The sequence below is a fragment of the Anolis sagrei genome, chromosome 1 (assembly GCF_037176765.1).
Source record: "Anolis sagrei isolate rAnoSag1 chromosome 1, rAnoSag1.mat, whole genome shotgun sequence".
NCBI classification, from domain to species: Eukaryota; Metazoa; Chordata; class Lepidosauria; order Squamata; family Dactyloidae; genus Anolis; species Anolis sagrei.
Window position 1 is genome coordinate 204882822 of NC_090021.1, and position 13754 is coordinate 204896575.

General features: G+C 39.3%; 1 protein-coding gene across 2 annotated transcripts in view; it reads right to left on the bottom strand.

Moving 5' to 3' along the window:
- RIF1 (replication timing regulatory factor 1) overlaps positions 1-13754 on the bottom strand; it is a 36658-nt gene that overhangs the window by 4136 nt on the left and 18768 nt on the right. The window contains exons 24-32 of one of the 2 annotated variants that reach the window (XM_060776939.2): positions 12293-12392; positions 11718-11849; positions 9817-9962; positions 9385-9474; positions 9249-9303; positions 5242-8100; positions 1519-1665; positions 942-1019; positions 732-847 (exon numbers count right to left, since the gene is read on the bottom strand). In XM_060776939.2, the coding sequence (XP_060632922.2) occupies positions 732-847; positions 942-1019; positions 1519-1665; positions 5242-8100; positions 9249-9303; positions 9385-9474; positions 9817-9962; positions 11718-11849; positions 12293-12392 (3723 nt within the window). The remainder of the gene's footprint in view (positions 1-731; positions 848-941; positions 1020-1518; positions 1666-5241; positions 8101-9248; positions 9304-9384; positions 9475-9816; positions 9963-11717; positions 11850-12292; positions 12393-13754) is intronic. The other variant, XM_067472572.1, reaches the window with a different exon arrangement.

Genomic DNA, 13754 nt, shown 5'->3' on the forward strand with positions numbered 1-13754 from the left:
GCCTGCAATAATATCAAAGGGAATAACTGGTATAGGGAACTTAAGAAAAACAGACCTGCACGTGAAGCATATTCGGCTTTAAATTAATATCTAAGTCAGCTTGCAAGAAGTCAAATATTTCTCTCACTCCTGCTTTTTCAAAAACATATTTAATTAACTGATTTCTTTCTTTCCAAATGAAGAAATGCCTTCCGAATAGTCTCACAAAACTATGGAAGAATGGCTGGATGCTACTAGGGTGCTACCAACACTCTAGTAAGAGGGAAAACTGTGATGGTGGGGCGGAAACCAACCAAGTGGTAAAGGGACAGGACGACAAAAAAACTAAACAGAAATTATATAAGGTAGCCTGAAGCAAGTCTTCTTGTAAGCAGAAGACACAACCTTGAGAATGAAGAATGATCAGATTCGAATGAGGCCAGGGGAACATCTGAGAGAAGATCTAGGGATCTGGCTAGGAAGAAAGACCTTCATAGTTTCCATGACTCCTTGCCTAGGAAGCAAAAGAGCTACTCAATACTGGATGACTTCTTCACCACAAACAGAGAATAAAGCTGCTTGATGCTGGCCATGACCTTCACTTTCCCTCCCGTTGCTGCTGCTTTCTGGTGTATGTTGTGCACTTAGCGTAATTATTACTAATGAAGCAACTAAATCTAGGTCAGAGACAAGATTTTTCAACCAGTATGTGCTGTGGAACTCTTTTCTTGTCTCACCGTCTTGCTACTTACCAAATATTTGAGGTAATCTGTGGCAAAATTGTGTCAACCGGTGCTTTACAGCCCGCCAATGCAGGATATATGCTTTCTGTAGGAGCTGGCAACTGTTCCTTAACCATTTCAGCAATCTTAAAACAATACAAAAGAGGATTACCTTGGCTCAGTTTAGTTTGGCTGAATACAAAAATAATAAAGAGGTACATAAAATGGAAGCCATCTTACTAAACACTTCTTTGAGCTCTTATACTTAAGGCTACGAGATCCTGGGGACAGAGATCCTCTGACTGGAGTGGTAATAGGCTGGATGGGAGAAGAGGAAAAAAGCTCTCTCAGGAATGTAAGACTCATCTAAAACACCCATAATTAATTCTATTAAAATATTCTGACTGTAATGGGGCCCCATTTAGTTTAGCAAGAATGAAATGATCCGTTTAGTGGAATAGGGTACATACTATCTAAGACAACTAATACTTTTTTCAGTGAGCTAGCAAACTGTGCTAAAAAAACTACAGCTCCCTATAAACTTTCCTTCCAAAAGCTGAACTTTAAACCAAGACATATAAAAGTAAAAATCACTTCTGCAGAGTCATAGGTTCCCTTGTGTTTCACTGCTCTGGAAGCATCCTTTGATCGAGAAGATGTGATGAAAGGGGGAAGAGTGCTAGGAGTCCTAATCCACATGCTGAATCTAAGCATCTGCTATTCTGTATGGTTTAATTTTTTTATGGCAATGCTCTTGAATGCCATAAGCTATTATTTATTGGGAAAGGTCAAGGAAGAAGAGGAGTGCAATCATTACCTTGGACTGGGGGCTGGGTGAAGGTTTACTACTTCGGATAGATGGAGAACCATTGCAAGAATGGGTTCTAATCACAGGACTACGCCGGTCAATGTCATCTGCTAATTCCTCTTGGTAAATCGGATTGGCAAAGGAAACACGTCGGCTCTGTTCATAGAGATTTAACACTATTACTCTTCAAATGAATTAAAATGTCATAGATAGATCAAGGCTAAGCTTGAAGACTGGGCTGGAAGTATACCTCGTTTTTGAAAAAACCAGTGGTTCTCAACCTGTGGGACCCCAGGTTTTTTGGCCTACAACTCCCAGAAATCCCAGCCAGTTTACCAGCTGTTAGGACTTCTGGGAGCTGGAGGCCAAAACAACTGGGTACCCACAGGTTGAGAACCATTGATGTAAACAAACATATCAAAAACATCACCTGACATGAACTCATATTGTATACTCTAACAATAAAAATATATCCTTGATAAAAGAAATGCCTGCATTAAATTCCTTCAAAGTAAAGACAGAACAGCTTTGTCAGTTGTGCCTAGGAAATAAATAAACCTACAACAGCTTATTTCAGGGTGGAGATCAAGGCTGCAGTCTTCTACACACTTCTCTGACAGTAAATTTCATTCAATGAAATTCATTTTTGACCAGACACAGAACACAGCATCAATCAGGTATTATTCTAATAAGCAGTCGGACCAAATTTGGGCAGCAGAAAAATAAAATGTACAATAGGAAATTTTCTTGCAGTTGTAGTACATACTTCAACCACAAGTAGGTTGCATGTATTTATTTTTTATTACTATTAATTATTATTGTATTATTATTATTATTATTACTATTATTATTATTACTAATACTAATTATATTTATTTATACCCAGCTTTATCTCCCCGAAGGGGAATCAAGGCAGCTCAACATAAAAGCATTAGCAAAACCATTTGAAATATACAAACATACGGACATTAAAACAGGATTAAATATAAACAGTATTTTTAAAAAGTCCCCTGTTAAAACCTATTAAAACAAATTCAAAGTTAAAAACCACAGTACCCCTTGAACTGATATTAAACACCTTTACTTTAAAAGCCTGCCTGAACAAAAAGGTTCCAGAAGAACAGCAGGGAGGAGGCCATCCTGACTCTCCTGGGCAGGCAGGTCCAGGGTTGAGGGGCAGCCACCGAGCAGGAAGGTCCACTCTCTCGTTCCCACCAACCAAGCTTGAGATGGAGGTGGGACCGAGAGAAGGGCCTCTCCTGAAGATCTCAGAACCTGGGTAGGCTCGTATAAGAAGATGCAGTCAACCAAATAGCCTGGACCTGGACTGTCTAGGGCTTTAAACGTAATAACCCTAAAGACACAGGTACACAGTTTAGGGGTAATCCTGGACTCATCACTGACCCTGGAGGCCCAGTTGTTGGCAGTGGCCAGGAGTGCCTTTGCACTATTAAACTTGTGCACCAGCTGCGCCTGTACCTTAAGTCAGATTTGGCCATGGTAGTCCATGCCTTAGTTACATCCCGTTTGGATTACTGCAACATTATCTACATGGGACTGCCTTTGAAGAGAGTTCAGAAGCTTCAGCTGGTACAGAGACCTGCAGCCAGATTACTAACTGGGGCTCTGTATAGGTAGAGAACCACCCTGTGTTATGGCAGCTCTCCTGGCTGCCAGTTTTTTTCCGGCCAAATTCAAAGTGCTGGTCATTATTTATAAAACCCTAAATGGTTCGGGCCCAGACTATTTAGCTAACTGCATCTCCATATCCAAGTCTGCCCAGGTACTACGATTGGCGAATAAGGCCCTGCTCTCGGTCCCACCGCCATCTTAAGCACAACTGGTGGGAACGAGGGGGCCTTCTCCATGGTTGCCCCCCACCTCTGGAACTCCCTCCCTAAAGATGGGGAACCTATTATTTACAGCTAGATATTTAAAAAAGCAGACTACTTGAAGTCAACTGTGTTCTCCTCCCATTGTTGCTGCCACCATATGCCATGGATCTCCAGCCTTGGAGGTCGTGACAATTGCCTGATGCACCAAATACACAAAATCAGATGCAGTGTGGGCATCAATACTTATTCTGATGATCATTCAGAAGTTTTCTTTGCTTAAAGCAGGCCTGCACAACCTGAGGCCCTTCAGGTATTTGGCCTCTAACTCCCAGAAGCCTCAGCCAGAATGTTCAATGGTCAGGATTCTGGGAGCTGAAATCCAAAACACCTGGAGGGTCGCAGGTTTAGCACGCCTGGCTTAAAACATATATGCCACCAATCATCTGAAATTATTAAATCAATTTAACGTGATGACAGAGGCATAGAAATAATAGAAAACAAATGTTAATCAGGAAGGAGGGGAAAGTGTGATGTACTATTGTGGAGCTTGTTTCCAAAAGGTTCCAAACCCATCTAACAAATTTTATAGGAATCCGGGAGAAACATTTTGAGGATAGGCATTCTTTTGCTATAAAATGCAACTATCCGAGTCCGGTATCAAAGTGATTTGATACATTTTAATAGTTTTGATCTGAACATAATATTCTACTCCTAGTCAACAATGTGCTGCCACCTAGAACTTGTTTTTCAATCTTTTTGGATTTGGTAACTTTTGGAATCAAACTCCACTATTTTGGCAGTTTTTAGGAGGAGCCTGAAAACGTGGTTGTTCCAGTGTGCCTTCCCAGAATAGAAAAACTCTTAGCAATATGTCCTCAAATGCACTTTAATATTGATTAAGGATTGTCTGCGTGCCCTCATCTTTCTTTGAAAATCCTATCCTAGCTTATCTTACCTTGTTCATGCCCAGCATTTTAAATTTTAATTATTACATTTGGCCCAGCCATTGGTTTTTAAATGCTGTATGTTATTGTTTATTGCTTATTGTGTATTTTTTGTTTTTGAGTTTTATTTTATTTTAACTATTTTGTATTGATTATTTGTTATCGCCTTTGTTTATTGATGTGCTGTGGGCTTGGCCTCATGTAAGCCGCAGCGAGTCCCTTGGGGAGATGGTAGCAGGGTACAAATAGTTTTATTATTATTATTATTATTATTATTTATAGACATATATAATACAGTATGTCCCTGTTATCCACGGATTTGATACCTACAGTTTCACTTATCTGTGCTCCAAAATACTTTCCCCTTGGAAGTGTTTCTGAAACTCTTTAAGTCCTCCAGTGTGATTTTATGGTATACTTCCAGCCCAAGTGTAGACAAAGTACAGGTTTTAGGTAACCATAGGTTGCCTTGGAACATATTCTCTAAAGCAATGGTTCCCAACCTTTTTTTGACCAGGGACCAGTTTCCAACATTAGTACCAAAAGGGTTACGAATCAGTTTTTGGTCAACTTTACATTCGGTTTGGTTATTTGGGGTGCTGTTTCAGAAAACTGCATTGGATAGACCATATCAGCTCTAGTTTCTGATACAGAACATATGCCATCCACTAGTTGCCATCTGCTCACCCACAAAAATCATATTTACGTAATAAGCCTCAGCACTATAAGAGGATTTTGCGAGACCAGTTGGTCTCGTTACAATGGTGTAGTTAACGGTGAGGCCGCAGACCATATTTTAGTTCTTGTGGAGGCTGAAGGAGACCAAATGCAGCATGCCTGCATTTCATTAGGGCTTTCATCCATCCACAGACCACAGGTTGGGAACCACTGCTCTAAAGATATCAGGGTTGTACTGAACAGTGATACAAAACATCAAATATCACAGAAAATACCTTGTTTGCAGGTGACGGAGAATCCTCCTCTTGTTGTCTTTTAAGTCCTCTCTTCAAAATACTGCTAGAAGGGGAGGCTGAAGGAGACCAAATGCAGCGTGCCTGCATTCCATTAGGGCTTTCATCCATCTTGGGCAATGATAAAGCATCAGGTTCTTCAGATTTGAGAGGGGAATCTGAGTTACTAGTACTATTTTGACCCGGGGCTGAAGTTTGACATCCCACCGACTTGTCTGCTGCAGCACTTTCCGCATGTTCTTTCTGCACCACTTCAGTTTGAGGTTCTGGTAGCACCGTCACACAGGATGCTGCATCCTCTTCCACAGCATTCTGGACAACACTGGCAACAGATTCATGAGACTGTTCACCCTCAAGTTGGTTGACATCCATAGCTGCTTCTTCCAATTCCTCACTTTGATTAGTGACTTCCTTTTTTATAGCAGCCTGAACTGGGTCCACTTCTGATGGACACAGAGCAATGGATTCTTTTGAATGAGCCTCTGGGGAACTTGCTTCAGAAGTTTTTTCAGCAATAGGCCTGTCACCTTCATTTTGGACACAGGACAAGTCGTTATGCTCCTCTTTGACAACAGGACCGTTGCTTTCAATCTTGGCACATGGGACGTTGCTGGGTTCCTCTTTTGGAGCCTCATCCTCTGGCAAATCCGTGTCAGATTCAACACTTCTTGAATCTTTCAGTTCAGCAAAATCCTTTTCAAAAGGCATCGGGGTACTTGTTGCACATGGCACGGCGGTCAGGCTTTCTTCAGATGAAGACTCTTCAACAGAAACAGATGGTGAAGATACTGTTGCTTTACTAGGTGTCTTTTTAGGCTCTTTTGACCTTAATTCCGGAGTGCCTGTTTTTTTAAGATCAGACTTTACTAACAGCACATATGATGTTTCACCACAGCAGTCACAGTTCTTTGATCTTCTAGCCCGCTTGCTTCTTTTGTGCTGGCATTCAGGCGATTCTGTTTTCTCAGATGAACCAAAAGAAACAGCTGTTGTAAAGACATCATCTCCTGAAACATCAGTAAGATTCCTTTTTTTGGAGCATAAAACAGAATCTGTATCGAGAATTTTACTTCCCTGCTCAGTTTCTGAAGATGGCTCTGTCAGTGATTTGTCCGAGTTTTTCTCTGCATCAGAAGTCTCTCTACAAAGTGGACTGTCCATGTCTTGTTTATTTTCTAAACATTCACTAACTTGGAGGGGATTTTTGTCTTTTTCCTTACAACTACCTGTAATCAAACTTAAGTTCACATGACACTCAGGCAATATCACCTCTTTATTTTCTACAGAGATGTCCTGGCTTTCTACTACACTTTGTGAATTAACATCTTGGCTTTCCAGATCTTCTTTGACATCATTTCCAAAGGAACTGGTTTTATTTTTCAGTCTTCCCGATCTTTTCTTCTTGGTTCCTTCTTCTCTTGTTTCAGAACTTTCTGATTCTGAGTTTTCTATACTAGTAAGCAACCCTTGTGAGGATCTTCGGGTATGATATCGTGGATGCTCTTTTGGTTTCTCCTCAGTTGCATCCGGCGCAGAGACTTGCAAATCATCTATGTCTGATGCACTGTTGTTGCCTTCAGTCTTTCCAGGGCTTTTGCTACCCTTCTCTTGGCTATTTCTTGAAGTCTGGCATTCATCTGTGACTATTACACCTGAAGTATTACTTCCCTGTATATCTCCTCTTTGTGTATCTATTGTTTTTTCAGGTGCAGATTTTTGCCTTTGCACAACCATCTCTTTACCCTGGGGACTCTTCTTTGGCAGCTTTTCCTCATCTTTATTTCCATCTTTTTTCTGCTGGTTGCCTTTCTCCTGACTATCTGCAGACTCTTCCATGGTTTCTGACTTTCGCCTTAATGAACGTCGTAATGTTTTTTGATTGGGCAAAATTTGTGGTGCTTGGCTAACGTTAGATATTGCTTCTCCTGTTACACCTATTACTGGAGGGGTATTCTCTTTAGAATCTAAATTTGGTTCTAGTTTTTTCTCTGCAAGATTGTCCAAAGTTGGCTTATTTTCTGCCATTTTATTACCAGTTGTATTCAAACTGGATGCCTGAGAGGGAATGTCTACCAAATATCCTGCTTCTTGTGCCTCACAAGGTACCTCAGGTTTCTCCTCAACATGTCTGATTGAAGGTATTGCAGTATTTTTTTCTTGATCCTGCTCTGTTAGATTTGTTTTTTTGTCTTCAGAAAGATCTGTTTTATTCTGCCTAAGACTTGACTTCTTTGTCCCAAACGTGCTCTCAGAGAGCACTTTGGAATTCAATTTGTTTTCATCTTTTGCCTTCTTAACTTTGACGTAATTCTCTAGCGCATCTATGATTTCAAGGCATGACCTTTTAGTCCGAATCTGCCCTTCTCCCTTTTTGACTTTGTGACTATCCTTATTGTCAAGAGCTGGACTGCCTTTGGGAGAATCATTTGAAGTAGCCATGCTTTCCTGCTTGGGTGACAAAGGTGTACTTCCAGAAGGCCCCGAGGTATTACTGAAAGTCGAAGGACTGAAGGGCCTGATCTCTGAACTATCAAATTTTTCCAAAGTTATGAAGGACTGCCTTCGACTGACGGGCTGCGGTGTTCCTGAAATGACGTCGCTAGAAGAAGAGCTACTGCTGCTGCTATTAGAGGTGTTTTCCTTTAAAGAAACATCTGGTTCTGCTGAAACAGTTTTAGTAACACCCATTTCTGATTCTTTACAATTTGGATCTAAGCTCATTTTCTCATCTTGCTCAGTAGTGGTGGTAGTAGCAGTACTTTCCTCTGGAGATTCCTGTGTCTTGCACTTTTCAGTAACTTCACAGGGAGTGTCAGGCAGCTCATTTGTCACTTTTTCATCCTGTATTCAAAGAAACATGAAACATTACGAGTGGAGTATGGGTGCCTCTAACTCTACACTTTAACCGTTGTGGCTCGAGGTAATGGTATCATGGAAGTTGTTGTTTTGCAAGGTCATTAGCCTTCCGTGCCAAAGCATGCTGGTGCCTCACCAAACTCCAAATCCCAGGATTCCACAGCACTGAGCCAGGGCAGTTCAAATGGGGTCAAACTGCATTCATTCCACAGTGTAGATGCAACATTAATATGCAATCATTCTACCAGAAAAGTCAGAGTAGTATTGTGTGGAATTCCTAGGCAGCCTCTTATCCACAAAGTCTGAATGGTTTAGTCCAGCAAGACCATTCATCACTTTTTGATCAATAATTCTCCCTGATTGAAATTTATTTTAATGGTTTTCTAAATCCTAGGCCCCCTTGGTGGCGCAGTGAGTTAAACAGCTGAGCTACTAAACTTGCTGACCAAAAGGTTGGCAGTTCGAATGCAGGGAGCGTAGTGAGTTCCCGTTGTTAGCCCCAGCTTCAGCCAACCTAGTAGTTTGAAAATATGTAAATGTGAGTAGATCAATACTGCTCCATGCAGTCATGCTGGCCCCATGGCTTACGTGTCTACAGACAATGTTGGGTCTTTAGCTTAGAAACTGAGATGAGCCCCACACCCCAGAGTAAGACACAACTAGACATATTTACCTTTTTTTTGTAAATCCTAAAATATCTTGAACCAGGTTCTCAAGCACTGTGCTAAATTTTAAACCTTGTTTTATTACAGTTTCAAATTTCTTTCAGTAAGAATGAGCAGGAAAAGAAACATTTTGCTGCCACTAAAAATGGGGCTATGGGAAAATTAACTCTGGATTCTCCTTAGAAGCTAAAATGACTAAACAGAAGCCATCATGCTTTAGACTAAGCATGAAACAACATTATTCAATGGAAAAGACAATAAAGCTTAGTAAAGTTGGCAACAGGGGGAAAAGAAAATACCATATTACAGACAGACTGGTTCAACCAAGAGAATCATACTCTAATAAGACATTTGATAAAATTACACAAGTCAATACATGCATATGTGTTACATGCTACATCATTTTTACCACGACTACTTTATAACCCAAAAGTATAATTCCCAACAAAATACAAAAGAATAAAATACCTGGGATTCTGTTTTGTTCTCTTTCTTTCCGTGTTCTTCTTTCGCATTTACCTCCCTAAAATAAAGGAACCTTATTAAGATGCACTGAGCATAGGAAGATTTTACACTTCAATGTTTTGTTGGCATCTATACTTACAAAGACTCTTCCTGGCTTTGGCTGTACTGGGAAAACAAGGCAGTATCTTGGGAAGCATCCAGGTTATTGTACATTGTAGGAATATCAACCCTGCAAAACGAAAATTAATATAAAGTTTGATAAAAACATGAGTGGTATAATTCTTTCTAGTATAGTCTGGTGTTTAAATAATTAAACACATTAAGGTAGTTACCAAGATAAAATAAAGAGAAGCCTGAAGAAGACTAATCAATGACCTACCTTTGGTCCCTGCCTTAAAGGAATCCATAAAAATCGGTCAACATCTACAGAACCACTACAGAAAAACTAACTAAGAAGGAAACACTGTTCAATATAGTATTTCTGACAGATCAGACAAACTATAGCACCCAAACTATGAAAACATGAAAGATTTACAAGAATTGTCTATGGAACCAACACAATATTACAAACCTTTTAGTTCTTAGAACTTCTTTTTGGTGGTCTGTCAATACTCTCTCTTTTGTTTCTGGAGGAATAAACACGAAGTCAGCAGTATTTTCTTCTTCCAGAAGTATGGTTTTTTTATTTGTTTTCAACGGTGTGAACTCTAGTTTCATCTAATAATAATAAATAATAAAATAGTAAAAATTTATTTGTATACTGTTCTATCTCCGGACTCAGGCCGGTTTCCAGCATAGGCAAAGCATTCAATTACCAACACAAAAACATACAGAATAACCATTATAAAACATAAACATAATACTATTTAAAGGAGTCATAACATATTTAAAATTTAAAAACCAGTTCCAGTACTATTCCATCAGGCAAAATTCGACTACCGATGGCCAGAATTTCAGAGTGGGCCTAGACAACTATGAGGGCTAGGCTAGTGCAACGAAGTAGCAATAGGACAGGGAAGTGGGTAAAGTGCTGAGCAAAAACATTTTTTTTTTTTAAAAAAAAGTAAAATAAGACTATTTACAAAAATTCAGTTACACCTGGAAATGTCTACATGTCACAATACTTCTGCAAGTGTGCCAAAAAGGCTATTTAATCATGTCTTACTGAGCTACAGACCTTTTCTGACAACACTATGCACATGATCTGGCTTTCTGTTTGTCCTGTTGACATATGGAGACTGCATGAATTTCACAGGGTTTTCTTAGGCAACAAATCATCAGAAGTATTTATTTATTTATTTATTTATTTATTTATTTACAGCATTTTTACCCCGCCCTTCTCAACCCCCCCCCGGGGGGGGGGGGGAACGACTCAGCTGAGAAGGCCCTGTCTCTCATCCCCACCAGCTGCGTTTGCAATGTTGGTGGGAGCGAGAGCAGGGCCTCCCCAGGTGATCTTAAGTTACGAGGTGGGATGTAGAGGCAGATGCGTTTGGACAAGTAAGCTGGGCCAGAACCGTATAGAGCTTTATAGGTCAAAACCAGCACTTTGAATTGAGCTCGGAAGTGGACAGGCAGCCAGTGGAGCTGACTCAAGAAGGGGGTGGTATGCTTCCTGTATGTAGCTCCTGTTAGTAATCTGGCTGCCACCCGTTGAACTAATTGCAGTTTCCAAACCGTCTTCAAAGGCAGTCCCACGTAGAGTGTGTTGCAGTAATCTATTCAGGATGTGACCAGAGTGTGGACCACCATGGTCAGATCAGACTTCCCAAGGTACGGGCGCAGCTGGCGCACACGTCTTAACTGTGCAAAAGCTCCCCTGGCCACCGCCAAAACCTGGGGTTCCAGGCTCAGCGATGAATCCAGGATCACTCCCAAGCTGTGAACCTGCATCTTCAGGGGTAGTGTAACCTCATCCAACACAGGTTGTAACCCTATGCCCTGTTTGGCCTTTCGAGGTAGTTTTGCCTGTTCCTTCCTCTGACACAGAGCCTACAACACATGGTATTAATTGGCTGTCTGCTATCCAGTACTAACCAAGGCTGACCCTACTTTGCCTCCAAGATCTAACAGAATCTGCTGCCTTAATGATATTTAGCCTTAAATGTATTCTCCCATTAAAGTACTAGTCCATGCTGGTGCTGCTTAACCTCCATGATCAAACAGTATTGTATGCCTGTAAAGTATTGGGTTTATCTTCATGTTTACTAGCTGACTTGCTAAAGCAATACATATATGGAGGGTGTGTGCGTGTGGGGGGAGGGGGGGAGGGGACAGAAGAGCTCTGTAGTGTTACTTCCTGAATTATACACTACAGGCTTTGAGACCAGAAGTATTCTATCATGTCTACACTATTTTGATCTCTTTATTAGCAAGATAATGAATTATGTAAATGATAGAAGAGCTACCTAAAAGTATCAAAGACATGTAAGTGGAAATACTTGGCTGGATAGTAACTTCTGTGCCACTTACCTTGGCAGGTGTTACATGGGGAGTAATACTGTTCTCTTTTACTTCACTGGTTTGTGCCAATAAGGAGTCCCTTTTCCCACTTGGGTTTACTTCTACTCCACTTACCACAGGATCCCATTGGGAGCTCTCTACCTGTTCCAAAATAATTAAAGACTATTCAGTTAAAGTAATTAAAATAACTTTGAAGCATGTGTCTGTTTGCAAATGTTAATCAATATTAAACTCTGATTAACCCTTCTAGATATATCAGTATCGTTGGCCCTCTGGATTAAGCATCCATGGATTCAACTGTTCATGGCTTGAATTTTTTAATCCATTTTTTTTTACCATTTTACATAAGGTACATAATTTCATTTGGCAACTGTATATTAGGTACACCATTTTACTACACAATTGTATAGACTGGGATTTGAACATCTCTTGATTTTGGTTATCCAAAAAGAGTTCTGGAACCAAACTCCAGGAAATAACAAGGTCTCATTGTAATCACACTTTTTTACAAAACACAATGAATCCAAACTTTAGAAGTGTAACTTGAGATAATGTCTAATACGATTAAAACATATCATGCTTACTGAATCTGAGCATGTCTCTGAGGATTCTGCTGCCATCGAAATGCTTTCAAAACCAGGCAATGAGAGAATTGTTTTTTGCCTGGCTTGACCCAAAACAGATCTGCAAAGAAGCAGGTAACAAAGGTTCTTTTAAAAGCTAGAACTGCATTGATATACAAAGAATAAAAGATATTACTTTCTGTCAAAACATTTAAAGCTGAAGAATCTAAGTATAAGAACAAAGACAATTCAAGGTGTGAAACCAAATACCATACATTCTTCAGTATAAGCCAAGGGTTGTTTTTTTTTTCAGCCCCTTTTTAAGGCTGCAAAAGCTCCCCTTGGCTTATATTCAAGTCAAAGTTATTTATTATTTTACTCTGTTGTTTTTGTTGTTATTAATAATACTTTTATTGTTTTACTCTATTATTATTATATTTATATTGTTTTACGCTATTATTTTTATTACATTTATTTTTACTCTACTTATTATTACATTTATTATTTTACTCTATTTTATTAGTATTACACTTATTTCACTCTTATTACTGTTATTATTCCATTTCCACTATTTTACTCTTTTATTATTATAATTATATTATTACTACTACATTTATTATTTTACTCTATTATAATTGGAAGGATACATAAACACATTTACACTGAAGAAGTTTAGAATAATGGCTTAATCAGAGTTGGACAGTCTTATCTTTAATTAGTTTTATGTAAATATTCAAAAATATGTAACCTTCTGATGCCTCAATTAATGTAATTTTATTGGTATCTATTTTAAGTTTGAAATGTGGCTGCTGCATTTCCCACCCTTGGCTTATACTTGAGTCAATATGTTTTCCCAGTTTTTTGTGGTAAAATTAGGTGCCTCAGTTTATATTCAGGTTGGCTTACAGTTGATTATATACGGTAATATTCTCCAAACCTAAATCTCATGCAAAATCATTCCCTGTTTTGCTTGTCTGCAAGATGAAACTTATGTTATAAGTTTCACCTTGCATCTATAAATCAAATTTGAAATTCTGAAGAACCAAAAAAGAAGCAACCCTTTCCTCATTTAACCCAACTACACCTTTATCTATTTTACACTTTTATTATTCACAATCCTATCAGTTATGCAGGTACAGAATATTAGTTAAAGCAAATAAGGAGGCACACACCAGATTGCATTGTTTTTTAGTTTGGGATTCTTGGAAATTTTTAATGGAGTAACTTGCTAAATTGATATTCACCAAGACACTGAATGGATATTTAGCAAGTTACTCCTTTGATGTTAACTTTCCTCAAGCCTCCACTAGTTACTTGTTATGTGTATAATTCAGATTACTTACTGTATTGGATATGTGTGCATTGGTATGCAAGTTTTCCTTCTCTATCTTGTGGAAGTGGCTGCAGACCACATGACCAGATCTGAGACTATTCAGGACTCAGACTCCATTTTAGAAAGGCAAAAGCTATTAAGACTTTTAAT